The following is a 20098-nucleotide window of genomic DNA, read 5'->3' on the forward strand; positions in this document are numbered from 1 at the left end:
CAGTCCTCCGTAAAACTACGTAATTATTTAGAAGTTACTTGTTTGCCTGACTGGATGACCCTAAAGTAAATTACAATGTGAGAGAGGCAACTACTGCAACATGCTCACTGTCACTTTCTAGACAGAATTTATCTTATTAATATTTTTAGAAGATAATTTCTGCTAGATATAACATGACTTTCAGAAGGTAGGGTAAATTGTTCTATTCCTTTAAAAGTTATTTTAAAGCTCGCAGGTTTTTTAAGTTGGAAGCAATAGCTTTAAGTACTTTGAAACTCTTAATTAACTGTTGTTGCAGAAAGATACTTCTCAGTCTCTTGAAAGTTCTGCTATGTCCAAAGAAGACTGTGGTCACAAGGGAAAAAACACCAACCTTCAAAATAAAGAAGTTAAGTCTTTTCTGGGGCAACATTATACTCCTGGGGAACAACATCAACACCCAACTCTACTGCCAAAAAAGAGTTCAGTCAAGAGAAAGATACCGTGCAGATTAAATACAGATGCAGAACAGTAAGCTCTCTTCATAAATATGTAGTGGATCTTCTAAAAAGTGTTTCTAGAAATTAGTTCAGACCCCAGGCCATAGAAAATATATAAGAAAACTTTAAAAGCATATATAGTTTAATCTTTAAAAGGTAGTTAGGTACTTTTCCTAGCATCAGTTGATGACAATTATACTGTTCAGGCTAAAGAAGAATCTATTAAAGCAGGTGTCTGGTTTGCAATGCTCTCTTCTGATTAATATTTATGCTACTTTGTTGTTAATCTCACAGATTTGAAATAGAAGTAGTTAATACTTGAACCATATATAGTTTAGTGGCATAGCAGTGGAACAAGCAACAGTCACAGTGGTGTGAGGAAATAAGATTTCTTCACTGATGATGCAGAATCAGGATCTGGTATACCTGTTCCTTAATTTCAGACATACCATTTTTTTCTTTCTGGTTAATGGAATGTACTGCCTGTACCTGTGACTTGCTGTCAGAAGGGCAGGTACATGGTGGTCATGCGCTAACCTGAAGGCTCGAAACAATTGGTAGTACTATGGTTCTGCTTGTGATGGGATTTCATGAAATTGTATTGCATATAGTCAGACATAGACAAAGGATATCAGTCCAATATAAGGAAGTGGAATAAAACAAAGTAATATGATACAACCATATTAAATTCAAGAGTAAAATATCTGCTTGTATAAGATTGCCCTTTGTTGCAATGTTTGTGCAAAATCTAATGTACCCATAGTTAGTATTAAAAGCCTGGTGTATACATTGACAGATTTAATGTTGCAAAAATCTAGCCAGTCACATCTTTTTTTTTGTAGTGGATTTCTCATGCTGTAAAGGGTATATTTTTTCTTCTCAACTTTTCCCATCCAAAAGTCATAATGTGGGAAGAGGGTGGGTATTCAGAATATTTTGAGGGAAAATAAGATGAAATATAATTAGGATTGAATAAAAACTTGAGACTAAGAGAATCCTGGTGAATAGAAGTTCTGTCTTGGCAGTGTTACAGCAAACTTGTTAGTGGATTTCTGTTCCATAAGAAAAATTCCAACATTTGAGTGTCTTAGGTTAGTTCTGCCTGAAAGAAAAACATGCATGTTCTTTGCTTTGTGTATTTCCATTTAAATAAATACTGTAAAATAATGCTGAATTTCCTGCTTTAAGGGGAAGTGCATCTGTTATTCCTGTATCATCTTACCCCTATTTCACACGGTCTGCAAGAAGAAAATGTGGGTAAGTCACATGAAGTTAATTATGTTAAATAATTGCAATGATGAAACAAAGATATTTGCAGTGAAGCTTTTACAAGTCAGGAATCTGTATGGAAATGAAATGAAATGAAAGAACAGATGAGGGTAGAGTTTAATATTTTCTATTCACTTCCTCTGCACTGATTCTAGTTCAAATATATTGGATTATTTTATTCTGAAACAATTTTGAGTGTGTATTAAACATTTTTATATTGCTACTAGTGCTACTTATGGAATATATAGCAACGGATTCATTGTGGTAAGCAGAGTAATATATGTAGTCTTTGTTTCAGAGAGATTACAGTTTAAGTAGGAAAGTCAAAGGTAGGAGGGAGGGATGCTTAATTAGCAAGCAGAGTGAACAGAGTAATAGCATTAATGGATTTGCTAGCAGTGGTTAAGCTATACATCATCCTTGATGCTACAGAGGTGTAAGTATAGTTGTCCCTGAGAAGCCACTTGGCTCCTTCCACTACCCAACACTCAGTCTTTATTGAACTCATTTTGGATCCAGAGAGGGAATTTTTTAAAAAATCCAGACAGGAATTTCAAATCCAGAGCCCTGACAAGTCTGGAACCTAATGAAATAACTACAAACGGGAAATTATTAAGAAAACTGAATGAGTGCTGTTATTTGCTAGTCTGGGATAAAAAGCTACTTTCCTTCTTGCATTTTGTTTAACGGCCATAAATTCTTGTCATTTGTTCCAAACACAGCTCGGGTAACTCGAGTAGTTGAACTCTTTGGTGTCAGTAACTCCAGATGTTTGGGTTTTTTGGCAGTGGTGATTTGGGCTTGTGTCATGAGTACGTATACCCCTCAGTTGCCGCATTAGTTTACTTTTAGCACCTCTTCCTTCCCCCCTAAAACAAAGAATCATGGTGCCAGTGATATAGCAACAATAGTAATGATGGAGTTGACCGTAAGTTGTTGACCATTCTGCCGGGATTACTGCCCTACAAGCATGCCTATTTTTTGAAAAACATTTCTTGGAAGCTAATTTGCAAAAGCTTTTTCTGTGGGATAAACAAGGCTCTTTCGAGCCCATGTCTGTTGTTTCCTCTGGTCCTCTTGGTAGATACTGCATTTTCTAGGGGAAATGGTTGCCTGGCTCTGCAGCCCATTCATTAAATGTGTGACACCTGCCTTTAAGGTCACATCTCTGCAGGTGGTGCAGGAGTTTGCATGGTCTTGTGGCACAAATCCATAGGAAAACCAGGAGGTTTTTTGGAATGTGAGGAATCCTGTTTTCTTCTGCTTGCTTAGAAATGTTCCATTTTTTCTTGGGGGTGGAGGGTGGGAAGAATGTTTTCTCCCCATTTCTTAAAAGTGAAGCAAAAAGTTAAGGCATGTTTACTTTGTTCTCTGCTTCTCTCAATCTGCTACTCTCCTCGCTACCTGTGTGTCCACTCTATGCCATTAGTGCTAGAACCCCAACTAAAGGAGGAGAAAGTCTGTGTTGGATTATGGAAAGCTGTTTCACTCTATATAATTAAAAGGTAACTTGTGTATTTCTGTGATTAACTATGAAGTTGTGCTGAATTCTCCAAACTGCAAAAGAAAAATAGAAAGTTAGCCTGACGTTCCTTAAAATTGCATTGGTTTCTGTTCTGTTGCTTAGAAGTAGCAGAATGTCAGCTCTCACTGAAATATTTTAATACATTGATGAAATAACAACAGTAGCAATATGTTTTGAAGTACATATTCTAGCTTAGATTATTTTGTGTCAAGTATTTTGTGCAGTTTTTCAGCATGTGGTTGCATTTTTTAAGTTTTTTGGTTTTAAACAGTAAAAGCTTATTTTAAGGCTCTTTATTGACAGCCTCAGTTCCCACATTTCTGAGGTAACTTATTTATCGATTGTTTCAGAAAAAACAAGGTAAGAGGAAACTGGTTAATTTAGTATTATTGTTGATATTTATATCCTTGCTAGTAGAGACATTCAACATAAATGTACTTTTAAGCATTTAATATACCCCAAAGTAGTTTAATTGATAGTTTATTATGAATGGGGAAAGATCAGGAATTTCAGAAAGGCTTGTTTATATGTGGAAGTGAAAAAAAACCCCACAGTAGTTTTCTTAGCATTTTAATCTTTGTAAGTTTAGCATTGCAGTTACCATGGAGCTGCTGGTGCACCACATGCTCACATTGTACATGGCTTAAAAGTAACTTGCTTCTATCCTTGGAGTTTCACTTCTAAATGTTTATGTAACTTAGACCCTTTTCTCCTTTTTCTCTCTCCTCTGATGAGAGCGAAGGGATGAGGATTCTATCATATGGGGAAATTCAGCTTGAGGTGTCCATGACTGAAAGTTTCCTAGAATTTGATGTTTCCTTCAGACCCCTTTTTCACATATATCAGAATTTTTCAGGGAGAAACTGGTAAATATCAACAATCAATTTATGTAGACTTGTAAAATTATTGTAGAAGTCTGTTTGGTTTCTTTGTTACCTGCATGGTAGATGCGTATACCATAATGCTGTCATGACAGTTGAGTTAAGTTGATTTCAAACCAGTCTATAAAATAAGGCTTTTACCAGTTGTATCAGTGAGGGGGTGGGGGGGGTTGTTTTGTTGTTTTGAGGCACTTTCATTCCTTCCATCATTTGGGCATAGCTACAAGATGTAACTATTTTCTTTCTCAATTTTATTTATCACATTTAGTCCCAGTGCTTAGGAAATAGGTGTGAAGCACAAGACATGCTTATTTTCCCAGTATTTTCTAAAAGTATTCATCTGCCATCTATTTTGATTAATGTTATTTTCGTTGACGGTACTTTAAAGTAAAATGACTGAAAAGATGAATAGCAGTGCATCTGGAAATACTGAATAAAGGCTTTTTTGCGAGTGGGCATCTGTGAAAAGAGGGAGGCTGCAGAATACAGGCTGGGAATAGCAAATTTGGCATGGCACAAGTTCTCATAAAGCTGGCATGGGCAAAATAGGAATGTGGGTGTTTAGGTGTACAACAGCCACAGCATATTGCAGTAAATGGAAGGGTTTGGGTTATATCAGGTGGCTTGCAGACATACTGGCTGGCAAAGCAGCATATAAACTGTGTATAGACAAGTAGGTTTCCCTTATGAACTTAGCTCAAGTTACACTGTACGCACATCCAGCACAAAGCAGTCCGGTAGAAATAACGTGTCGGGCAGGTAGGAGAAATCATCCCAGCTACAGATCTGTGAAAGAAGTGGGGGAAAATTGTGGCAAGTTATTTTCATATTTTTTAGAAGCTCTACTAGCTCTAAATCAGAGCCTATTCACCTCAGTTTTAAAGGAAAAAGAAACCACTTCCATAATAGCAACTTGTCAGCAGTATGGTTGTTTTAATCTTCTGCTTTAATGAAGAGGGAAGTTGGCATGTATCTACCTTGACATGTTGATTTCTGAGCAAGCCTGTCCTAACATTTTGCTAGATTTTCATGTCTCTTGTTGAGAAGTCCGAGTCTCAGAAGTGAGAATTAGTTTTGTGGGCATTAATTTTCAGTTAGACTACTTTTGTTAATACTTTTGAAAATGTCATCTATTGGCTTGAAAATGTATTAATATAGCTGGTATATAAATGTTTAATTCATTGTTATGCATACACAGTAGTTACTTTCCATGATGGTTTTTGTAAAAGGAATTAATTCTTCATAAGATACTATTTTCATGGAAATGTTCTTTTATCTAGAAATAATACCATAAGAAGAACAATGTAATTAATGAATTACCATTTTACAGAGAGGCAAACTTTCCTACTACCTTTCATCTGAAAACATAAAAATACCACTGCAAAAACTTAGGTCTGACATCTTGCATGTATCTTTCTGAGGTTGCCCTGGACCTCAAAATTTGAGAAATACTTTGTACTACAAAGTTATATAGAAACACAAATTTTCATTTACCAACATTTTCAACACAACTCTGCTCAGAAGCTTGGGTGGGTGGTGGGAAGCAAGTAGGGTCACACTGTTTTAAAGTTCTCTGTGGCAGCTTTTTTTGTTTACAAAATTAGGTGGCTGAAACCTCAGTTGCATGGTTCGTGCTGCTTAAGCGAGGATTCTTTTGTGCCTAGACTTGGAGATCACAGGAAGGTCACTCCAGTACTTAGCTCATACCACGATGATAGTACATTTCATAAAATGTACTTTCATACTAAAAAACCACAATGTATTTCCTTTTATCTTTTCACTAGATTTTAGATATTTTCCATGTTATGAAACATTGACATGAAATTTTCAGGATATATCCTAGTATGAAATGGGAAAAATTGGGAAAAAAAATGTAAATTCTTATGACTGAAATACAGAATGTCCCACTAAACAGCATGTTCAGCTTTGATTCCTTTTTCACTGTTTGTATATTGTCCCTGTGTATTCGCAGTTACAATATTTTTATTAGTAACAACTTTGGTAGTCTGGAATTTTAATGGTACCTTAACAAAGTCTTCCCTACATCTCAGTTGTTTGTGATGCAAGATAATCAAGATACTATTTTTCCTAAGTTTATTCAGACATCACGGTGAGTTTATAGTAAGACGAATGGAGCAAAGAAGAAAGGAAAAAATGGGCCTAAGAGCTTATTTTACCATGTTGTGGCTGCAGGCTGTTACATTTTTCTCCTGCATGATATCCTAGGTCATTCATTAGAGATTGTTAGAGAATAGTTGCTTACTGTTAATTTAAAATTTAATGGTTAAAAATGAAAATATAACAAAAATCTAGTTTGCTTGATTGAACTGATTCTTACAACAGGGTAGTATGTCCAAAGGAAAATATATTATTTGGAATTTCTCTATCATTTTGGATCCCAGAGTGATGATGCGGCTCCATTCATGCTTTGGTTTTGACTGCTGAAGGGTGCTGATATGAAAGTGCAGCAGCGTGCTGTGCGACCACTTTTTAGAATCAAGTCATAAACCCGTTGGCTGTCCGTGATGTTCAGCTTTTAGTGTCACGCTATTTCCAGTAGGTGCCCAGTAGAGGGCAACAAACACTGGGTTTTTTTGAGTGCAAAATACTTAACTTCATAAACCAAAGAAATACAGCAGTTCTTGTCCTACGCTTTTCAAAACTGATTTACTGAGTGTAGTAGGTCTCGTTATGTCAAGCTGCTATATTACAAGTCTCGTGATATGAGGTAGCACAGCTACTAGTGCTCACTCATTCGAGCTTGTATCATTTATCACTAGAAATCTGTCAAGGTTTGAACTTTTGCTGCATAGTGCTTGAGGTTAAATAGGTTTTAAATATATATATACTATAACTTTCTTTTTATAGCTTGGATGAATTTCAACATGAAGATTCTGTGCAAGATAAAAATGAACAGGCTGTATCAGATGGTTTACAGTGCTGCACAGGTATGTTGCAAATAGTTGTTACATTAACCTTAGAACATTTAAGCCTACTTCTACTCTTCAGGTCCAAAACAGGCAACAGAGGTATCCTTATAACCCTTGTTTGTCAAGACAGCTCTAATGTACATCTGGCTGCATCAGCCTCTAGGGAGCCACTGTAGCAACGTATTGTTAATGTCATTCTGCTCAGTCACGTCCCTGATGTGTTCTAAAGGATGGCTGGAAGGATGGTGTTGGGCTGTTTCCCAGTATGGGGAATAAATTCTCAGTGTTGCTTTATACAAGTTTTAAGTTAGTTCTGTACCTCAGAAGCACTTAGTAGCGTAAGACCCCACATTTTCTGTTGGCAGTTTTCTTGCTATAGTGATCTGCATGTGATAAAATTGGCCCTCTCTGGGAAGGTAGCCCCAAAGCTATGTAAGTACCTAATTAAAAAGAATACAAGATGTGGGGAGGAAATGGATGAAACATATAAGCCAGTAATAAGAATGATGTTTGGTTTAGGGATTTTTCTAAGTTAATAATATTAAGTTTATCTTTCTTCCTCTGCAATTGAAAAATGAACTCGTGTTCCATGCAGTTAGTTTCTTGATACCTGGTTTTGGTTGGAGAAAGAAGTCTAACTTGTCACTTGTCATTATGTGCAGATTGGTCTGGTTTTTTATTTCATGCAAATATTTTGACATGTTTTCCTCTTTTCAGAGCTGACTGAACCTGAGTCATGTAATTTTATCTAAAAGTTCGTCTACTACTAGCATCTGTCCCAACATTAACATCTGCCAATTTACTTCTACGTATAGCTATATTATGTATAATGTTGTCCATCCTTTTATTTTTGCAAGGCAGCAGTTCATCTTAGTTTAGTTATGACTGCGATAGGTTGTTCTTTTTAGCCTATTGGTGATGATCTACTCTATTTTGCTGCTTTAAAGCAATAGAAATTACAGTGAATTTTCCCAAAGGTTTAATATATTAAGAGACTCAAATTTCTCCAACTTTCAAATTGGAGAAAAATTTGAACAGGTAACTTTGAAGTGAAATTTTATTCCAGAGAAAGAGCAGCCTTGGGTACTACATAGAGATCTGTTCTTCGAAAGTAAGAAAACATATCCCTAAGCAAGTTTGCTAATTAATTACTTTATTGGTTGTTAGTCTTTGGTGAAATTTCTTGTTGCTTTTAAAAACAAGAAATCAGATTGAGTGTTCTTGCCTGAAATTATTTTTACAGGAATTTCTGGTAGCTGTAGTGTTCATTGTGCTATGCTGTTACTCTCTCGAGAGTTGTTGGGATATTGTGTAGATCTCATAAAAAGAATGCATGTAAGCCATTTCAATAAGATGGTTTAAAAGGTTGGTTTTCAAAAGAAAAAAAAAAAGGATGTGAAGATGTACAGTGAAATACATGCTTCATTTTTTAACTGTACTAAAGAAATCTGCATTAGATACTCGTATTTAGATACTTTTATATATTTATATATGTACATATTTATATATTGAGATACATTTATTCTCAAATTAAAATATCGTTTACACTGATATTTCCTCACTGCATGTGAAACCCCATTTAACTTCAGTTGGCTGACACTTTGAGTGTAGTCCAAAATAAATGAATCAGTCCCTCATCTAATCTAAGTATGCAATAATTACATGAATATGTTAGTAAATGTAGCTACTAAACATATGCATATATTTTTCTCACATAACATCAGTCCTTCTGGGAATATCATTGTCTTATATAAAATACCAATTGTTTAGCTGATGCTAGTTTTATGTAAATAACAGCATGTTTATATTTTGCTTAACAAGCCTACTAATTATAGTGTATGTATCAAAGTGAACACTTTTTCTATGTTGTGTTCCTTCAGATTTTGAAGATACTTTTTTTTTTTTTGCAGTATTCTGACATTGTATATCAATTACTTATGTATCATATACCTATTTTTCCATTTACTGATGTGCAGGTCATAGGTAAATGGAAAAGTGTTACTCTAAGCTTCATAGTGTTGTTAATGTGGTCCCAGGTAGAGAAATTTCTGTTTTTTAAATACCAGCAAGGGAAAATGCCCTTAGCTGCCTTTAGAAGCTATTTATGGTAACATGAAATTTCTCCACCCCTCTCTTTATAAGTCTGTATTAGCAGTACTGACACTTCAATCTCTTAGCAGCTCCATATCATAACAGCCTGCATCAAAGTAACACTTTTTGATTATTTATTGGGTAGATGTACAAAAAGAGGTGATAGAGACAGCCAAAACAAGATAAATTATAAACATGTATTTTTTAGATGTTGAAATATCTGGGGGGGGGGGGGGGGGGGCGGAGAGCAGTACTTGGATAAGGTTCACTCCCCGGAATTCCGTTTACTCCAGATACTGTTTTTTTCCTTACAAATGAGGAGTAAAAGATTGCACTCTGTGCTGTAAGATAATGTAAAACGTAACTCTAAAGCAGAAATGCAGTGACTCACATTTACTAACAAAAGTGTTTGCAAAAAAGAAACTTAATAGTAATAGTGTAGGCTGATGACCAAATTAACTTCTAATTTTTTACAAGAAAAAAAAATCTGCTGTATACTGTAATTATACAGTAGATTTTAAAAAAAAAATCCTTCTGCTAACTGAACTCAAAATATGGTTCATCTTAATTGCTTTTTGTGGGAAATCATGTGTTTAAGTGTTCACCATAGTCACTTTTATATTTTTTATTGGTTTAAAGAAGAAAGTAGTCTTTGCTGCCAAGAGGCTTTCTATAGCTAGAGGAGTTCAAATATTTGCTTTATTTTTCTTCTAAAGTGTGGTCAGATTGTTAAAAATTTCAGCATATTATTGTTTCAATAACTGGTGGTGGCTGTTTCTACTGTGCTGTCCTAATTACAGATCTGTTTATGCTAAGTTAATAATGAGTGTACAAGTAGGACACGCAAATCACAGCACCAATGATATATTGAGGGAGAAAAGCAAACTCTTGACTGAAGTTTTAGAAAGAGAAAGGGTTTTTTTAATCCCACTACTTATATTCTGAAACTTTTTTGTACTCAATACTATACATTAGGCAAATAAAGTCTTCATGCTTGTAGAGAATACTGTAATTCTCCAAGTAAATTGGTGAGAAAAAATGTTTCTTTGTGTAGCAGCTTTCATGTGCCCCTTTGTCTTATATGATGGATTCCAGTTCTGTGAGAAAAATACTGCAGGCTGCTTTATGCAATCCAGAGCTCACTTTCAATTTCAGTATCAGTGTCAATTTTCTTTAAATTCACTGTCCTTTGTTGTCTAATTCAATGCAGCAAGACTCTTATTTCCCTTGTTGAATGTTCTTGCCTATGTTGTACCAAGTTTGTGTGTGTACATTCTGGTTTTCTTCATTTTTTAACATCCTGATACTGCATCATAGCAATTATGACACTAAAAAGAAGTAAAATAAAAAAGTGTATGTTCATAGAGAAGTGTACCCAGTTCGGAAGGCTACTTGATGAGTGGTTGTTTCACAGGAGATGGAGGAGATACAAGGCTGTACTGGGAATATTTTGAAATGAGCTTTCTGGTAAGGTGGGCTTTAATACTTGCCTCCAAAATTGGAAGTGATGGTTATATAAGCTTTTACCACTAACAATCCTCAAGTTACATGTAATAGGAAAGAAGAACGGAGCTATCATTGACTGTATAGCAAAAAGTTTAAATGTAGCATAGTTCTAAATGTAAGCATATAGTTATTGTGCAAAGGATGGAAAAGTTTGCCTTCACTTGTACCCATTTTAAACCTTGTTTTCGTGGTTTCTGGCTGTTTGTTAAAGACGTTTCTACTCTCCAAAAACAAGCCAGGATGATGCTCTTCATGTGGTGAAATAAGTCTTTTGACTACAAGTCTAGCCTCTAAGGTTACCAGTTTCTCACGTTCCAACCCTAGTTTAATTCATTGTGTTGTATGTTTTGAACATTCTGCCATGTCTTCATTATAGAAATGTTCTAATGAAAATACTTCTCATCTAGCAGAGGATTGATACAATTCTATGAGCATATATGCAACTAAAGGTTTTCTGTGTTTATAATAGATCAAGAAGGAATGAGTGATGTACCTGAAACTGAAGAGACTGGAAGAACTTGTGATTCATGGCAGAGTGACCTGTGGGCACAAGCAAAAGACAAGTTAATGAAATATTTGCATCACAGCACAATTTTCCCAGAAAGCATCCCACGTAAATTTGATTATGTGCACAAAGACTTACTTATGCAACAGTATAACCTTCACGCAGCAGTGCACCAGCCAAAAGAAACCAGAATGGATAAAAATATCGATGAGTTTAAAAGTGCTAGTGGCCTTGGGTATTATGAAGTGACGGTTCTGGGTAAGTACTTGGTAGCTTGGCTTCTAAAAAAAGGTTAAGCAAGAACAGTGTAAGATCTTAGATCTTTGCTGTGTTAACTTCAGAATGACTTGAAGGTTCGTCAGAAACTGAATGGATTTTTCTAGATTAATCAGTTGATTCTGAGTATTTGTTGAAGTTTAAAAAAATTATTGACAGTTTAGTTTTTTGTTAGAGTCATGATTTAGGACAATTTTTTTACCAGAAAGCTGTAGTTCTCATTAAGAAATACCTTTAAATTAAATGAGTGAATATCTTGGGTTTAGTATCACTTTTCATATAATTGCGATTTTATGTATATGTTTATGTGTATTATTTGAAGAATGTGTGTAGTCCTTAAGCTATTGATTATTACAATTAGAGGTAGGTCCTGTTCACTAATTAACCAGTCTGACATAATCAGGTAAATTATTCAGTTGCACTTGATTGTCAGCTGACTTTCCTGCTGGAGAGGTATTAATCAGAAACAGGTTAGTGTTCTTAAAGGGAAAAGGACAAGTATAAATGCTTCTTTTGAGCTTTATTGTCATTGAGTTGTTTTTTGAGTACTGTTGCTCCTAAAGTGCTTTTCTTCCATGTAGAAAATTAAGGGCTGTATTTTAGCCATACTCATGAACTGCTCTCTGCCGTTTCTGGGTTAACACAAAGCATCAGTTGATTGATCTTTATTTGTTAAAATACAAATGTACAAGTTGATGTGTGTCTGTTTGTTAGCATTACTGTGGGATATTAATCTGTTTGATTTTGTTTTCCCATTAAAAGGAGAAGGAAATTGCCTAGCTTCATGATGCTTATGTTAAGTTTCCATTATTTGCTAAGGGAGATTTGCAGAGAAGTTGTTTGAATATTTAGTCATTAGAATCCTGGCACTTACAATATAATATTCAAGACAAAAGTAGCACAAGTACTGCACCGTATACTGTGTAGATGCACTGGTTGTAAAATGAATTTCTCTGCCCATGTAGCAGCACTAGAGTTAAAAAGGAGTGTGAAATGGCTTCCAATGATGGTTTAATATTTTCTGAGCTAACAGCATTGTTAGCCTTAAATTACAGTATGTTATAACATTGTATCAAATTGAATGTGCTTATGTATAAATATATATACAAATATATATTGAAATGTATTTTTGATATCAGTTATTAATTAGTGGACAAAGAACAAGTAAATAAAAATCAGTGTTCAGCCTGCAACACTTTGGTTTTTAAAAAAAAAGAGGAAATGGTGCATGAAGTTGCTAATGGGCTGAAGGAAAAGTTTTCTGCTAACTTAAATATTTTTTTTTCTACAGGTATAAACCATGACGTAGCAATAGATGTTGCATTTCTTCCACTGTTTTGTCCTGAAGATCCCCACTTATTTCAACTAGAAGACATTCAAAATGATAGATTATTGTCTTGTATGAGTTGCATCTCTGCATGTCAGCAGAAGGCCACTAGCAATGGAAGGCTTTGTGACATGTTTCCGCTTTCGAGTGAGACTGCCTTTCACTGATGTTACTTATTTATTGTTTCTTGTTCTATCTTTCAGTGCAAGAGTTAATCCTTTATAGAACTCTCTGTTGTAGGTCAGACATTGTTCACCTCTTCAGTGGAAGATATATGAATTCTATGTGACCACCTTTAGTAAACAGATGTAATACTGAACTTTCAAGGCAGTTTTTACTGGAGCTGTTCTCATACTCTGAAGATAGTATTTTAATATCCAAACCACAAACTCCTAAGTGACCTAGATAGTATTTGCAGTTATTTGTTGATCCAAAACTATACTGATGTAGAAATCAGTATGTGTGGCTGAGCACGTGAATATGCTTTGAAATAGAGCAGAATAACTGTCAATCAGCCAATACATTTCACTGATGTCACTTTGAACAGCTGCTTTAATGCAACCTGTAGTGCCTATAAGCTGAAGTATTTGCCTGCTATTGAATTATTTCCCTTCAGATTATGCTTCTAATTACTAGCACCTCACAACAAATAAGGTGACCACTATTAACATGTATCATACTGCAAAGTGCTATATAACCATTGTGTTTTGCTGCATGTTTATATAGACAGACCTGATTTTACTTAAGTACATCTTTACTTTTCCCTGAATAATACTATGAAATGTGAGAATCACTAATGGTTAAGTAATGCATATTTCAGCTTTTCCATATGTAAGTTCTGATGCTGTCGTTTCTAGTGATTGAATTTACTAATAAAATTCTACCAAAAAGAAAAACAAAAATCCCAGTAGGCCAGCATTTAATAGTTAGAGTGAGGTTTTTCACTGAAAGAAGGTTGAACATAAACATGTTACTGCATGGAAAACAATGTCAGTTCAGTATACCTTTTTATGTATATTAAAAAAAACTTTTCTTAACTTCTAGATGAAATTGTAGAAGCAGCGATGGATCTAGATGGCAAACATGTTGTCTGCATCTTGGACATCTGTCACTTGGGTGATGATAAGGTGGAAGTCTTTCTGAGCAAAATCTACAAGACAATGGAACCTGGTGTGCTGGATCCAGTGTAATTTAATAACTTATTTTTCAAATTTTTATTGTTCAAAAGGAGGGAAATAAAATTGCTGTAACTTGAATACACCCTCTACACATTGCACTTTTATAGAACTAGTAGACACAAACATAAAATTATGATTCTTAGAGCAATTGTAATGGTCATCCATGTAACTGAGAAGGACAATTGTTGCCTTTATTTTTGGGCAGTCTTGAAACAGATTACACAATGTCTTGGTTACCTATGTTCAAGAAGGATGAATAGACAATACAGTGAGCTTATCTTTTGATAGGATACCAAGGAGTATGATTGTCATCTCTCTGCCTGTGCATGTACATACACAGGAAATGTATATATCAGGGTGAGAACTGAGAAGAGAGGCAGGCTTTCCCAATATTAAAGGCAGTGTTTGCAAAAGCATTAACTGGCTGTGATATAAATTTAGGCTGGAAATTAGAATAATTTTGAGGATTAGAGCTATTATGTCCCATAGTGATCTTTTAGTGGGAGGTACTAGGGGCAGCCTAACTTCAGCCTAACAGGCTTGAAGCTTACTGTGTTTGTGAAAGGGATTAAATATCACGGTGCCTTTAGTATCCGGGACTGGTCTCAGTGGCCCAAGAAGCCACTTTCAGTTCTTTTTACCTGAGGAAGGTCAAATGCTGTGGTTTTATATGTCTGCTTTTGTATATACGGTGCCGGGTAGTGAGTGCAGCACCCAAAAGTTTTTAACATATTTTATTTATTAATAAAAAAAAAAAAAAGAAATATTTTAAAAAAGAAACTTTTATTAGTGGAACTTGCTTCTAGCTTTGCAAGAGAAAAACTGTCTTTAAGGAGTGCTTAGCATGGCAGGATACACAGTTTGTCACACCATTAGGTTTTTTCTACTGATCACCACAATCCTCTTTCTTTTTAGTAATAGCTGTATTCTGAGAGCATGAAGGAGCTCAGCAGCTGTGAGAAGCTGCTACTTCTGCAAGAGCAAGAGACTCTAAAATTCTGTCAACTTTTTGCCTATGTACTAAGTAGCAGCTGGCTCCTGCTGAGTTCAGAACCAAGTCCCACTTTTTCCTCCCATGACAAACAGCCTCAAATAATTTATACAACCAAATCCTTAGGAAATTATTCTCAAGCAGGAGCTGAAACACATTCCTGTTTGACAACTTGTCCATGTGAAATGCTGGTCTCAGTTCAATTCTTTGAGAAGTAATGATTGCATTATGGAAGCTTGCCAATTAAATTGTACCATTATTAACGAAAGCCCACAGAGTTAATTTATAGGAACAAATTTATTCTTTTGTGGAAAACTTCTAGGCACATTTTAGCAGCCTGTTGGTAATTCAGGAGTATCTCTTTCAACTAGTAGCTCACTCATCTGCCCTGGGGACAGTGGACTTTGTCTTCAAGTACTTAAATTCTGTACCTTAACTTCAGTTAATGGTAACAGAAGAAGAAACGTAATTGTCTTTATTATAGTACAAGTTCATAGGCAACTTCAGATGAAAAGTAAAAGCCTTAACATTCTAAAGAAATTGATGAAATTATTCTGTCTCTCTAGTGTGGTTTACAGTTTTAAAATGTATTAATGAGAAAAGTTTAACTTAAATTGTACAGGTTCTAAAAGTTAATTAAATGTGACTATGTATTGTATGTTTATATTTTGTATGGTTCATATAGTGTTAGTTCTAGAGCAATGTTTGTCAACCCGTGCCTTTCAGGGTACATTGTAACCTTGCCACTGAAGGCAAAATGAAAACATACCAACCCGAGAAGAGCACAGCATTGGTTGCAATATGTTATTTGTGTAATTTTGTTGCTTATGGGTATGTGAAGATTAGAGGTCATTGCTCTAGACTGAGAGAGATTAGCACCAGCACTTCGTGTACCAAACTGAGCCATGCTGACTGTGTCAGCCAGTATTTTTTATTTAGATATACTTCAGGTCGAAGTCTAATTTTAATGAAACCGTTATTTCTAGACACAATTTTTAAAGTAATTATCTTTGTATGAAAGGACTGATGTGGCTACGCTGACAGAGCCACTCTATTCAGTTGTTCTAGCCGCTCCATCCATCCCTTGCAACAGAAATGCAGCAAAGGCTGTTTGCCACATTGCACTGCTTACTATGCTTTAAACATGTAGCATTAATCATTTCATCCTCCATGTTAGGAATTCCTAACTCTAAAAGAAATATCAGAATGGTGTGGAATATGTGTAATATGAGCTTGAGACTTTAAGGTATATAATTTTATTTTACAGAAGTGTTGTTTGAAATTTTTCATGGCAAAAGCAGGAAAGAGAGATATTTACTCTTGCAGAATGAAGTGCCAATGTTAGAAGTACAGGCTCTCTGTGTGTAGCTAGAGAATATTCAATGCCTGTAGTAGACCTGGAGTTTCAGCACTCGGGGTCATTCTGTAGAGGCACTTACCCCATCCCTGTAAGTTAACACTGAACTTAATATGCCAACTTCAGTTTCTGAAGCGTTGCAGTGTTAATACATGGTTCCACCACTCCTCCACTTCCTCCCTGCCAAACCAGCACTGTAGCACTGGGCAAAGGTCCTCTCTGCAAAGAAACTACCTGCTGGTTTGTTTTACTTGGTGTTTATTGACGGAAGTATAAAACCGAACTATTTTTGATCCCAAGTCTGTCAAAACATGTTAATTTTGCTGTGTTAAACCAAGATAGAGAATCTTTATTCCTGCAAAATGTCATAGGAATCATCTTTCTTGCTGCTGTGTATTGCTACTGCTGAGGGTAAAATACTATCAGAGCACATTTCTTAACTATAGAATTCATACCCAACTCTAAAATCTTACCATTTGCATGTTTCTTATGTTTCCAGCATTAATTTCAAAGAAAACCAAGGGAAGGTATACTGTATGTAGCTAATGGTACTTTTGAGTATATAAAACTTGCTAAATCGTAGATCTTAGAGTTAAGATCAGTTTTGAATTAATGTGATGTAGAATTAGTGCAACACTGAAACTTGGAGAATATAAATAAATGAATTAATATATGTAAACGTCTTGCATTATTTCTTTCAATTTCTTTCCATTTTCTTACGAAAGTTGTTTCAGTTTTCCAAGAATCTTCTCCACATTGATGTTTACTCTTTTAAAGAATCTTTACAGGAGAACTAGGTTGATCTTCTGTCAAAATACACGCCACCAATTGCAGCTTCTCTTGGCTTTCAACACTGTGTGCAGCATGACTTTTGCAGAAAACCAGGAAAAAGATCTTGATAACTTTACAATTTGTCCTTTGTTTTCGTTATGGACTACAGAGTTCTGACATTAGTAAGGTTTTCATTTTTGTGTTCAAATATAAGAAAACAAGAGTTGATGCTAGTAATTGTTACGGAGTACAACACTGACTGAATTCAGAGAAAGAATCTATAGAGCCTACGTCCAGAAATGGAGAGTTGTGTGATAATCATTCAAACATCTCCATGTAAATCTTGAAAGTGAGCTAGAACGTGAAAATGGGCTGAAAGAGGTAGTTTGCTTCTGTGATCAGTTTAGCTGATTCTACATTTCTTGCATTGGTATAAATCAATATTAAAATCAGTTCATTATAAACACCAGAACAAGCTGGACCTGACAGAGTAGATGACTGGAAGAATCTGAAAGGAGAAATGTGGGGAATGACTTGGTTATCTTAGTCTGTAAGATGAGTAATTTTTTTAAATATTTCCCTCCCTCCACTTGTGCCCTTTTTAACAGGGTCATTTGCATCACAGACTGTGCTGTGAAGTGAGAACCCTGAGCTTACATCACTGAATGAAAGCTGACCTGGTCCTCTGAAGTGACGTTCAGGTTGAAATAGGAGCAGGGGGCTTGAGCAATCTCTTAGGAAGCCTCATCAAAGCTAGAATTTGTGCAGTAATGGGAGAGAAGGGGGTGGGAGAGCGATGCTTCGTGAAAAAGGAGCAGAAAGTTAGGGCCAAAGGTTACTTGCAGGTCCTTCAGCCTGCACCTCTACTTCACAATAGGCAGGTGTGTCACCTGTGTCCGTCCCAGCCCCCACTCCCGATAAGCTCACTGACACCTCCAGGACTCACCTGGCTGGTGTCAGGTTCCTGCTGGACCTGAAATTTCAGACTCCTCAGCAGGCTGTGGGCTAACAGGGGCCACTGCCAGCTGAAAATACCTATAGACGTCTACATTTTGTGCTTATGTGAATAAGCAATGAAGCAAGCAGATAAGTTCAGGTTTTTCTGCCTCCCGGCGGTTGTTAGTATTTTATTCAAGCCTACAGAGGCATTTTCTGTGAGGGCCTCTGTAAGTGTATTCTATTTCAACAGCACTAGCAACAGGTCTGTGTCGGAGCAGTGCGAATGTGGCCTGTATGGATTAAATTCTCCTCTGGTGAGTGCTCAGGGGCTTGTGGGCATTCCTCAATCTGCTAATCTTCAAGCCTGCGACGCAAACACCCAGTTCACCGTCACAAAACCACCGTGGATAGCACTGATTGAAAGAGGCAACTGCAGTTTTGCTGAAAAAATTAAGGTGGCAGCCAGAAGGGGTGCAACAGCAGCTGTGATCTACAACGCGCCGGACAAAGGCAAAGGCATCGTCCTGATGTCGCATCTCGGTGAGTATCACAGCGTCAAGCGCTGAAACCTGATGATTTCTCTGAAGTTTGGTCCAGGGCAGGCTATAAGGAAGCAGTTGTGTTTGTGGATGACTGTTGCTTTAATCGAGAAATTCAGTGGGAAAGAAAATGCATTCTGCAATTTGAGTTTTGACTTCAGTGCTTAGTAAGAAATACTCCGCTGTTAGGTTCTGAGCTTGGTACAGTGCAGCCAAACTGGTGGGTCTCTGAAGTAAATACCATTTTTTACTTGCACAGCACGCAAATTATTTTAGACAGTGATGTAGAGAAACCCGTAGTGTCTGCTTTGAAGGCACTAGTTTATTTTTTGAGGCTAGAGGACACAAATGAGCCTACAAGCGTCTGCACCATAGCTATATGCTTTGCAGATTACAAGTCAGATCTTGCTTCCCCCCTCCGCCCCCGCCAAATCATTCTAATCCTTTCTGAATAGTGGCTGATCTCCGCCTCTTCTGGGATTCCCTAATTCCTTAATGAAAGGTTAGACAAAATGATTGTAATCACCCATTCTGGCCCTAATAGCTATGGATGTGTCATTAGGGAAGAACTGAGAAGCTAACTGTGGTACTGCGTTGCTTGGCTTTTATTTCTGCGTGTGTTCCTCTAGGTCAACCTGTCTAATAAGCATTTAAGTACAAAGCGTATGTATACATAGCTAATTCCATGAAATATACTTTGGTGGAGCTGCACTAGGAATCCTTTGGTGTAAGTCTTGCTTGTTTGATTTTGTGAGCAAACTGAGCAATTTTTAACCTGGAGGTGAGCCAGCATTTTAGTGATCACATCCCCGTGCTGGTTGGAGTTGCCGCTTTTAGGAAGTTTCTCGCCGCGGAGCCCACACCTGGGCAGTTCATAGGAGTCAGCCGACACCAGCTGTTGAGCAGGCTGGCTCGGAGTCTCAGTTGTGCACCTGTAGGAGCATCACAGGTGCTTTAGAAACCTAACCATCACGTGAGGCTCAGCTCCAAAAAAAAGAAAAGGCATCCCAAACAAGAGGTTGCACGACCCAAGAAAAAATGTGCTGTACAGCACTGAAAGTGCAGCGGCTTGTTGTACTACACAGCCAGCTTTGGCCATCCTGGTATCATGATTGAGCTAGTGTTTGCAAACAGGGCTTAAGTGTTTTACTGGAAATGTGTAGCCGATAAACCAAAGCTTTTGTTCTACCTCTGGAGAAAGTGATTTAGACTTCAGTGGCTGGCATGTCAAGATTCAGATTAACTTGCTTTTTTTATTTGGTTTCGGAGCGTGCCAGCTCATACTAGCACTGGGTGAATAAAGAAAGAATTGTACTGGCTTTATGTAGCTGCAAAATCAGTGCCAGCTGCGTTTCTTGCAAGCGGTGGTGGCCCCAGCTGGCCCACAGCGGGAGCAGGGCAGCCCGTTCCCTTGGAGGTCAGCGGAGGAGAACGGGATGGAACCTGGTTTAGACATGCTGGGTAACTGGGATGTCACAAACCCGACAGTTAGACCAGACTCCAGAAATAAGATAATTATTTAGGACGAGCTCTG

At 36.7% G+C, this 20098-nt stretch overlaps 2 protein-coding genes across 2 annotated transcripts in view; both read left to right on the forward strand.

The window, feature by feature from the left end:
- The window catches only part of RADX (RPA1 related single stranded DNA binding protein, X-linked), a 29014-nt gene extending 12034 nt beyond the window's left edge, over positions 1-16980 (forward strand). Inside the window, exons 10-15 of the mRNA XM_075053727.1 lie at positions 299-510; positions 1668-1736; positions 7023-7102; positions 11151-11444; positions 12754-12936; positions 13834-16980. Of these exons, the coding sequence (XP_074909828.1) occupies positions 299-510; positions 1668-1736; positions 7023-7102; positions 11151-11444; positions 12754-12936; positions 13834-13979 (984 nt within the window). The 3' untranslated portion in view covers positions 13980-16980. The remainder of the gene's footprint in view (positions 1-298; positions 511-1667; positions 1737-7022; positions 7103-11150; positions 11445-12753; positions 12937-13833) is intronic.
- A 1179-nt stretch (positions 16981-18159) lies between these two features.
- RNF128 (ring finger protein 128) overlaps positions 18160-20098 on the forward strand; it is a 42742-nt gene continuing 40803 nt past the window's right edge. Inside the window, exon 1 of the mRNA XM_075053759.1 lies at positions 18160-18565. Coding sequence (XP_074909860.1) covers positions 18160-18565 — 406 coding nt within the window. The remainder of the gene's footprint in view (positions 18566-20098) is intronic.

This window comes from Buteo buteo, chromosome 22 (assembly GCF_964188355.1).
Source record: "Buteo buteo chromosome 22, bButBut1.hap1.1, whole genome shotgun sequence".
Taxonomy (NCBI): domain Eukaryota; kingdom Metazoa; phylum Chordata; class Aves; order Accipitriformes; family Accipitridae; genus Buteo; species Buteo buteo.